This window comes from Epinephelus moara, chromosome 22 (assembly GCF_006386435.1).
Source record: "Epinephelus moara isolate mb chromosome 22, YSFRI_EMoa_1.0, whole genome shotgun sequence".
Classification (NCBI taxonomy): Eukaryota; Metazoa; Chordata; class Actinopteri; order Perciformes; family Serranidae; genus Epinephelus; species Epinephelus moara.
In genome coordinates, this window is record NC_065527.1 from 25,459,829 (window position 1) to 25,470,221 (window position 10,393).

At 42.9% G+C, this 10,393-nt stretch overlaps 1 protein-coding gene across 1 annotated transcript in view; it reads right to left on the reverse strand.

Annotated features, from left to right (window-relative positions):
* The window catches only part of LOC126384058 (ephrin type-A receptor 7-like), a 209,745-nt gene that overhangs the window by 5,346 nt on the left and 194,006 nt on the right, over positions 1–10,393 (reverse strand). Inside the window, exons 12-15 of the mRNA XM_050034916.1 lie at positions 5,278–5,339; positions 4,618–4,734; positions 4,093–4,179; positions 2,662–2,814 (exon numbers count right to left, since the gene is read on the reverse strand). Of these exons, the coding sequence (XP_049890873.1) occupies positions 2,662–2,814; positions 4,093–4,179; positions 4,618–4,734; positions 5,278–5,339 (419 nt within the window). The remainder of the gene's footprint in view (positions 1–2,661; positions 2,815–4,092; positions 4,180–4,617; positions 4,735–5,277; positions 5,340–10,393) is intronic.

Consider the following 10,393-nt stretch of genomic DNA (forward strand, 5'->3'; position numbering starts at 1 on the left):
AGTGAAGCTTAGTGTTATGGCTACCTTTTGTTGTCTCCTCAAACAATGAGAAACAGTCATGGCTACTAGTGATTTAGACAATGAACATATGCCCCCTAGGAAAACACCCTTTGGTTGAAGCCGATTGATCACGCCCTCGTCAAGTGGATTGATCAGGCAATGCAATGGTCACGAAATGCCCCCCTAAGAGGGCCTTCGGTGCAGTGAAACAGTCAATAAAACTCACTAAATGGCAAGGCTGTCCCTGTCATTACTTTATATTCATGTAATAATTGACAAATGTCAGTTAGAGGGTAATCTGCATGAGAAATCCTTTGCTTATAGCGATCAGTTAGACCCAGACAGATGTGGTCATTTTAAGAGGTTGCCTCTGTACTATTAACTGGATAAATTCCCAAAGAGCATGTGTTTGTGAAAGTGGATAAGAATGTAAAAAAAAAGTTCTGTCCTACTTAAAAAAGTTGAGTAAGGTATTTAAAACCCTATTTTTTTTCTTTACAGTGGCTTAGTTGCCAAGAATAGATGCCTTTGGACAGTACAGGTCCTGCTTGGATAAATAAGAGTAGAAAAGTGCTGGTGCTTTCATTTTCCCATCACTAATTACACCACCTAAAAAGTTCCGTCGCATTGTTTTGCTTTTTGGTAATTGAACTTATTTTGAGGCTAGCAAGCACCTTGTGAGCCAGCACCAACTGCAAAATAAACAGTATTTCACTGAGAGATATTGCTAACCTAAACAATATGAGCTAAGTACAAATCTGCAGTAATGCCCTGACTAAGACTGCTACAAAAAAATCAACCCATACAACCAATGGGCAGCTATTATTGAAGGAGAAGAAAAGTACTCCTAACCATGCAAAATCCATCACGACTGACTGACTTTGTCTGCGGATTGAAAGGTCACTTAACAGGATATTCAATGTCTCAGTGTCACTTTACAGGATATTTGATGGGGTATCACAATAGTTGGGCTTCTATCGACAGAAAAATGTATTCTAACATTTTAATTTCCTATAATATAATATGCTGTAGGCCTGTGAAGACAAAAAACAACCCTGCGAGGTATGAAAAAGAAGAGAAATTAGATGAAACAAACAGACCAGAGAAGCTGACTCACTCTAAAAGATAAGCTACTAAACACAATGATTCATCTCAGCTCAGCATTTTCCATTTAGCCCTGTGAAACTTCACCGTCTTCAAACAGCAGAGCATTAAAGCATCCCTCCAGACCTCAATGTTCCTCACTCCTCCATCAAACTAATGTTGTCCCCATTCATAAACCATTCACTGTTACACCTCACAAGAGACTTCCTCTCAGTATATCCAGGGACATGCGATACGTCCTCCTCCTGTATCACTCTAAGAAATACAATCTCCTGAAAGGAGGAAAGAATCGGAGCATAATCACAAAAATGACATCCATCAGCGGCATTATTTCCTAAAACACTCTTTCTTCTCTCTACCTAACCACCCACCACCCCACTCCAACGTCCTCTCAGCCCCTTAAGCTCCTATCTCACTAAAGAGCATTCATAAAATGCTTTTCAGCATTTGACATTTTCCATTTAATCAAAGCCGGTAGGTAAAGGGCACGATGGATCACAGGTGGACAGGCCGACCAACAATTCCGTTATGATATAATGTATCAATTTAAAGTGGATTAATATCCCTGGCGCTCTACAAGCTTGACCTTTGCCCTCTCAATTGGAAAGTTTGATAATATGAACCAGGCTGAGAGGAAACTTTCTCCTGCTTTGTGAAAGGGCACCGAGGAGAAAAAAAAGGACTCTAAAAAGCAGGCTATTCTTGTGCCTGCTGAATAACTCATGCATATTAATTTTGGACATTCAAAAATGGAACATGGTAATAATCCGTTGCTTTTTTAACTATCCACCTGCCTGCATTAAGTGAAGGCATTATTTTCTGATGACAGTAATTGAAGAGGGCATTAGCATGATGAAGCTTTTGGACTTGATGAATGATAATAATCCTTAAAATGATCCTCTCAGTGCCCTGTGTGTTATTGGCCTCAGTGAAAAGACAAAGAGTCACAAAGAATAATCTGCTCTCTCATCTCTTTAGAAGCACGACTTCCTTCAAAAGAGTGGAATAAAAACAACTTTTTTTTTTGAAGGGCAAAAAGGCAGGAGTAATGACAGCCAAACAGACCATCCACCCACATTGGCTTGGAAATGATAGGTTTCTAGGGACAAGCTGCAGGGTCCTATCAACTGGACAATCTCTTCAACCCTCAAATAGCAAGCGCTTTACATTTCCTGAAAAAGGAATTTTTCCAGAGGGATTTTTAACACTTTTAAGAGCAGGATGGCACTCTGGGACCGGCAGAGGCCACTAGAAGGGGGTCAATGCGTCCTTAAGAGAAAACAGGATTGGTCATGGAGCTGATGCAGACTTAAAGAGGGGGACTTAGGCCCTGCAAAAGCTTTCAGAGGTACTGTGGCTTCTTGGCTTTCTTTTAATAAGATCCAAGCTGGGCATGGTTACAGAGTTCATTGATAGAGGGAGGTGAAAGAGAGAGGGAGAGTGGTAAAGTGCAGATATTCTATGAAAAATGGAGGGAGGAATAAAAAGGACATGACTGGGGAGATTAATGGAAAGCACCCTCCTATCTCTAAGCTTTTCTCACACACACACACTTACATCCTGGTTGCCCATATCCCAGTAGGGTCTCTCTCCATAGGACATGACCTCCCACATGACAATGCCGAAGCTCCAGACATCTGAGGCCGAGGAGAAGCGATGGTACTGGATGGCCTCCGGAGCGGTCCACAGCACCACACTCTTCCCTCCGTGCTGGAAAAGGGAAGGCAAGACATGGAGTAAGAGGGTGCGGAGAGTTCACAAAAGTAAAGCTTTAATATTCTCTTTGAACAGCTTTGAACATATTTTCAGTAGATCAAAAGAATCTTTAGAGGAGTGGGTTCACCTTGAGTGGAACCCCAAAATATCCAGGGAAATAAATCACCATTTTTTTTTCTTGTTTTCATGAAAGCTTAATTATATGACCTCGACTGAACCTGGCATGTGTTAACTCTCATGTGGTCCAAGGCTCATTAAATATACCACACGTGTGAACTTCCTACCAACCAGCTGTGTGCCACTTTGTCATGAGAGCTACAGTCGGTAACATTTACAAACCTAAGTTTTTGTCATATTTGATAACACTGTCACTATATCCTGATAGTAGCAGTACATGTGGCAGATCATCTGTGAAAAAAATATGCCCCCCGCTTCCTCTTAATGCTGCTAATGGCATTTGCAAGAATCAACCGCATCTGAATGAAAACAACCAAATTCAATTTTCTCACTTTACAGCTAAATAGTACACTAACATATGTTTCTGAAAACATTCCAGGTGTGAAATAGGCAATGCAGTAACAGAATCTTGATTCATAGTTGATCAGTGTTGCCTAGTATGATAGTTTGACCGCAGTTCACAAATAGCTGACATAATTGACTGCTGCAATAGAGACTCCTCAGCTCTGACTGGGTCAATTCTAGCTATTGCCATTAGGAGCAGTCGGAGGCCAGGAGGAGCATGATTTTTCTCACCTCAAATTTTCAGAAACCTATATTAGTGTACTGTTTAGCTGTAAAATGAGAATGTTGGAAACAGCTGAGCCCAAACCAAGCACCACCCACTGGCTGGAACAGCTTTCTCATTTTACAGCTAAACAGTACACTAAAATATGTTTCTGAAAACATTTGAGATGAGAAAAAGGCAATGCAGTAACAGAATCTTGATTTATATTTTGACAGTTTGACCGCAGTGTGAGCCATAATTGATAAGATTTAGCTGTGTTAAAGACTGTGATTGGTTGTTTTGTGCAGACGCAGTAGATTCTTGTCAATGCCATTAGAAGCACTCTCAGGAGGGGGAACATAATTTCTCTCACAGATTACCTGCCTTATGTACTACTGTCAGGGCACAGTGAAGTTTTATGCAGTAAGTTATGTTTATAAAAACTACCAACTGTAGCTTTAATCAGGAAAGTAGAATGCAAAATACACAATATTAAAAACTGACTGGCTGTAGTGCGCACAGATTCATACACACACATTTTCTCTTACCAGTGTGGTGTAAATGGCCTCTATCTTGTCCTCCTGGAGAGGTCTGAAGCCAGATACCTTGCAGCCCAGGTTGGAGTTAACCAGCACCTGAGGTTTGGGAAAAACAAACTGATTAGCATTGGTTACATTTAGAGAGGAAACAATCTCAGTGTGAGAGCTTGCCACCCTGGTGGGCAAAGCTCTTATCGCACCGGGGACAATTGATTGTTTACAAGCACAAATGGCCCTGTTCTTCATTTTCCGCAACGTGACCACTGCATTTGCAGTTTGACAGATGGGCTCTTTTAGGAAAACACAACACAGTGAATCCTGAACGTGGCAAAATGATTTCGACAGCGTTGTCTAGTCATTTTCAGCTCCGTGTATTACTCTAATAAAAACCTACAGGCAAGTGATTGTCAAAGATGTTTGCAGGCGAGGACAAATTGTGTTCTGCAAAAGCCACCTGCGAAAACTTGCAATAGCCTGGGAAATACATCACCCTACACCCTCGCCTCTATCACCTCCTCCCACCTGCTCCCTTACCTTGTGTGCGGCCAGCCGTTTGTGGATGAAGCCCATTTCGGTGAGGTACTTCATCCCGGATGCCACACCAGTCAGCATATCCATCAGCTGCATTACACTCAACTGGCCTTCATGTTTCTGAGGTTATGGGAGGCGAGAGGAAGAAAGGAGATGGGAAATCGGACGAACAGAGAGGGAGGAAATGGAAGAGGAGAAGGGAGGGGGAGGAGAAAACAAGTTGAGCGCACATAGTATGTATGTAGTGATCCAAAAAAGGCGGCACATCTGTTACTACACTACAATGTTGTGCTCACTGAGCTGAATCCCTTTATTTGGAGAATAAAAACAAACAGGACATTAATTCATATCATTATAAACCACGCCGCAGCGGTTCACAGAGCAGAGGGGCACAATAACAGTTTACAGAAGCTTACAGCATCTTTAAGCAGGAACACTCCATTTGTGCTGTTAATTATGCTGCGTTTCCCTTATTACTGTAATAAGCACAAGTATTGCTGCCCTAGGACGGCACTATAATAATAGTGAATTTAGGATCATTAGAACAAACTGCCTTGTTTGTGAAACGGCTCCAAAACAGACGATAATGATGAGGCTTAATTTAGTCATTATATGATAAGTAAACATGTCAGCGTGCATATTCAATATAAACTCACAACTTACCCTAAGGAAGGAATCTAAGGCGCCGTTCGACATGCTCTCCACTATGATCATCATGGTGTTACCTGAGGAAGACAAAGAGAGCAAAACACAGTGTATGAATACGTGAAATTGGGGTAAAATGGAGAGAATATAGGGGAGAGAAGAAAGCGAGAGAGGTAATAGAGACGGAGACACAGACAGGGAGGGAGGGAGAGAATAAAGTGAGTCTAGTCCACTTGGCAGCACGGCAGGCATTGTGCAAAGCCATTCCTCACCCAGTGAACTGTGGTGAAGCCAGGAGAACCTGTGTGCTGCCCTGGCTGTCTCAGCAAGTTTAACGACCCTCAAACACACACACACACACACACAGTCTAGGCACAACCGTACACACAGACCAACACAGCCCAGGTGTGCATGTTTGTATACACTGCACACATGCATGCATGCTCACACACATACACACTGTGCCCAGGCCCAGATGGCGGGGATCCAGCAGTGCTATGAAGTGCACAGAGGAGGAAAATAAGACTGCAGCAGTTGGAGAAGAAGAGAACAACAAGAAAGGAGGAGTGGATTATGGGAGCTTGAGAGAGTAAGATAAACCTTCATAGATATGTAAACGACTAGAAATCCTAGATATGTCCAAAAAAAAAAGGATGCTACTGTAGGCTATCAGTGCTGACAGTTTGTGCAGGCATATTACAAAAATGACAACTTGGCTTTGTAATCGCCACAATTCATGCTTTGCCAGTATTACTGGGCTTTCAGGAAGCTATTTGGAAAGGTTACCAACAACATGAGGGAACTGTGAGTCAGCACAGAGACACCGGCATCATTCGGCAGCCATCGTGTAATTAATGCGAGCTGGAGAGTAAACCGTGTGTTGGTGGGTTGAGCAGGGCTGGCATGACAGATACATTTAGCCACAAACAAGGACCTAGTTAAAAGGATTATATAATTTGTGTTATGTGATTACCTGCTGAAAACATTATTTTAGAGTCTGACGGAAATGCGGAGGGAGGAAGGCTGAGCGTGTGACAGAGAGAGCGAGGGAGTAACGAGCGCTGTCTGCTCCCTCGCACAAATACAAATTCAAACAAAGTCATACACACTTGTATGTCAACATTTGAATACATATTGAAAAGCAAATCCTTGACATTTTACTGTACTCTACAGTGTGCAGCAAAACTGTATCTTTTACGGACCCGATGAAAATTGAAATATCCACGTTTTGAGACGGGAATTGAGACGCGGGTTGGAATCAAACCCGTGCTACTGCAAACGATTCAGCCTGTATGGGGTGCCCGCTCTACCAGGTGAGCTAGGTGTTATCCAAGATATCACATTCTTGTTGGAAAAGACGTGCGCTAAAATAGCAACCACAGTGGACTCACTGGATTAAGACCTCGGTGGATCTGCCCTTTGATAGACGAGTGCAGGAAGTGTTAGCAGTTCCTACCTCGAGGTGTTGCATGTGAAAATACCTCCTCAGAACATCACCTTATTGCATTTCCTATTAGTAGTGATGGAAAGTCTCGGTACCTTCACTCTACTACTGTGCTTATGTACAGTTAAAGCACCTGAGCGTTTCATTTTCTGCTACTTTATACCTCTACTTCACTACATCTCAGATGGACACATTGTACTTCACAACAGTTATCTGACAGCTGGAGTCACTGGTTACTTTATATATTGAGATTTTACATTATGATAATCTTACAAAATAAAACCCGTTCCTCAAAATTTTAAATTACTAGAATGGGTACTTTTACTTTTGATACTTTAAAGGTGCAGGATTACCAGTTACTGTCTGTGAACACGATCGCTGGCAAAAGTGAACATAAAGGCCAACCCTAGATTCACTCTCGTTTAGTCTTTTGCCTTTTTTTGGCCCTGTATCTCTTGAATGCCTGCTGATTACAGTCTGGTACCTGGTCACTACCGTTTTATAAAGCCCTGACCTCACCTGTGTGCTGTGGGCTGTAGAGATACATGCCCATTAACCTCCCGAACACAGGGAATGAAAAAAGAAAATGCAGGCAGAGGGCAAAATCTTCGCAGAATTATACACCGACCAAACACTTCTAGTGGTTTCTAAGTGATGATTGAGAGGGAATACTTCTGTATGTTTCTATACTTTGTTTTAATAGGAAGATCCTGCAGAGTATATCTTTAAGTATGTGAAGCTGATAATACTCTGGACTTTTGAATTAAATTGGATTTTAATGCAGGACTTTTCCCTGTAATTGAATATTTTTACATTGTGGTATTAGTAAAACAAAAAAAAGAAGCTTTTTAACCCCTTTATCTCACATCCCCATAATATTGTGTGATCTTTTCCACAAAAAATACATTTCTTCCAATCATGTTATACCCATCACGGAGTTTGTGTGTGTGTGTGTTTCCAAATTAATTTCAAAAATGACTTCTGACATGAATAGAATTAATACATTATTTTAAGTGACACAAAACACACACAGTGACGGCAGATTATATACCTGAATTCATTTGACTGTTAGATAAAAATATCTATTATTTTTTGGCGCTCCAGTCATGTGACACAGAGAAGTATGCCCGGCCACTTAGAGTGAACTCTGACCTTGCTGAAGCCGAAATGGAGCTTGTCAAAGCCTCTACTGCAGAGTCCTTGGAACATCTGCAAAAAACAGAGCTATCCAAATCTGAACTCTTCGGAACTTGTTGCGATCAACTATGGGGGCAACAAGATTTTCGTCCCTTGCGCTACTTCACATCGAGAGCGACATCACAGCGCAGCTATCACCTGAGACCATAGTGGCCGTATACGCAGGGCGCAAACAAAGACGTTTACTTCTCCACTAGCACATTTAGCAATGTAAATTAAAATCTGCTTTACAATTTAATGTCTGTGGTGTTTATTTAGCATTTATGAGTCGTAATGCACTGTTGTATGTAAAATTGTTATGCTTCACCCAGTGTGGTAGGGTCAGATCTCAAAACTGTCTAGGCCTATAGTCAGATTTTTTTTTGCCCCCCCCGGCATGAATCTCAAACTCCGCCTATGATTTTTTCTTTCTGCAGAACAAAATATGACATGCTTACATAAGCTAGTGCCAACCAGTTTCTACCTATAATACCACAACATCCACCCGACAATCAATCTGCAATTTTTAACCACACAAAGCTAAGATTAAGTTAGTAAGCTCTTTCCTTTCCGTCTCTTTCCTTCACAGATGCGGCTATCTTGGTGGTTTACACCGTCTATCCTTTCCATATTTGTTATGACACGCTCTCTTTCCAACGATCAAATCAAATCAAATTCCTTCCAATGTTATATCCTGCCTGCCTATCCTGTTTCACTCAGAAATACGTCAAAATCCTGAAGCTAGATACTGTAGACATGCCTTTTGATCTGGACTCTAAGTAAAGGATCTCAGTGCTCCTTCCAACACTGCCTATAATCCTTGAACTGCCGGTAGGAAGGTGGAGCGAATGCAGGGTCATAAAATAAAGGAGCATATAGAGGTAGAAAGGAAAGGTGGAAGCTTTTCAAATTAACGGGACACACCCAGGGTTTCATGAGGCCTTGAATTATGATGAAAGGCTGGGGAGGTGAGTAAGGAGGTGGGTGCTGTTGGCAGGTGGGTGAGATGTGGCGGGGGAGGGATGGAGGATGGCTGAATGAGGATCTGGTGGGGGGTAAGTGATGTAAAGCAGGTGATTTGTACTCTAACAGTATGTGGGTGTGTGTTTACTGTTTGTGTGCATGGATGTGTGATTTCATGCCAAGTGAGGAGGCAAGCAAGCAGGTGTGTGTGTGTCAATGATAGTGAAAGAGAGAGTGAGCATATGGGACCGCCTTTTTGTGTGTGTGTGTGTGTGTGTGAGGGAGCATGCACGTGAGTTGTGTGTGAATGAGTGTGTGTGTGTGTTTGCGCACATGATGGTGGGAGAGATTGGAGTGGATCTCAGTGCCCCGCTGGGTCTCTAGCACCAATTACTGTACCCTGCACATCTGCTGCCATCCTACTGAGCGCAGAGTGTGTTCGGGCACCGTGCCCACCCACACACACACACACCTACACACACACACCTACACACCTACACACACACACACACACACACACACATACAAACACCACACTGAGCATCACTGCGGCAGTAACAAAAACTTCACAAACTCTTTAAAGCTTCTCCCTTCACCTGCCATTCCCATTAACCTCTACCTCATCTTCTCTGTCTCTCATGTCTCTTTCCTCCGTCTCCTCCCTTCAAGTTTTTTTTCCCACACCCTCCTCTCTCCCATCCTGTTTTCGCTCTAGGACCTCAATTGCTATCTGTCAGCGGAAAATGGGCCTTGATGTAGCTCAGCTGCTGCCAGCGTACGGCATCCATCCCGCCACCCTGCTCTCTACTCTTCAACCTCTTCTTCTTCCCCATCCTCCCGTCCCGCCCTCTTCGCTGTAAGCGTTGACCCCCTCCGTGCGTGTGATATTGAAGTGGTCGGAGTAGCGCAGTGCTCTTCCCAATCCTGTCTTCTCCTGTCTGTGCTCCTCTTCCCGTTTTCTTCCCGTCTCTCTCCACAGTTACAAAAAGTGGTGACCCCCTCCACATGTGCTATATTGAAATGGTCAAATTCCAATTCCCTTGTTTACCCCATTCTGCTTCCGTGAAGCCTTTGCCATCCCTTCCTCCTTGGTAATGGAGGTGATGAACCCCCTTTATGATCTTCAAGGGGGTCAAACTATCCCATCCCTCCTTTGATCCTTGGATGACCAGGATCTCTTGATCTCCATCCCCATCCTCCTTACCATGGGTGGGTTATGAGACAATGGGCCCCTGGGCTCAGACATGCCAAAGGCCCCAAAAGCTCTCCTACACATGACAAAGACACCTATGGTGTGTCTCAAATCACATACTTCCGTTAGTACACTTCCATGTAGTATACTATGTGCACTATGTACTTATTGGCATAGTGCGTGAATTTCGACAGGGTAGTGTTGTCTCAAACCAAACACGGCCGTTGTGCACTCACCAGAAATGACGACCGCAAATTAGCTAGTTAGCAAACTAGCATTAGCATTCGCGTTATCGTTCGCGGTACCAAATCATTACAGACTGCTAAATTAACCCAATAAACATACTGCTGGCTTATACC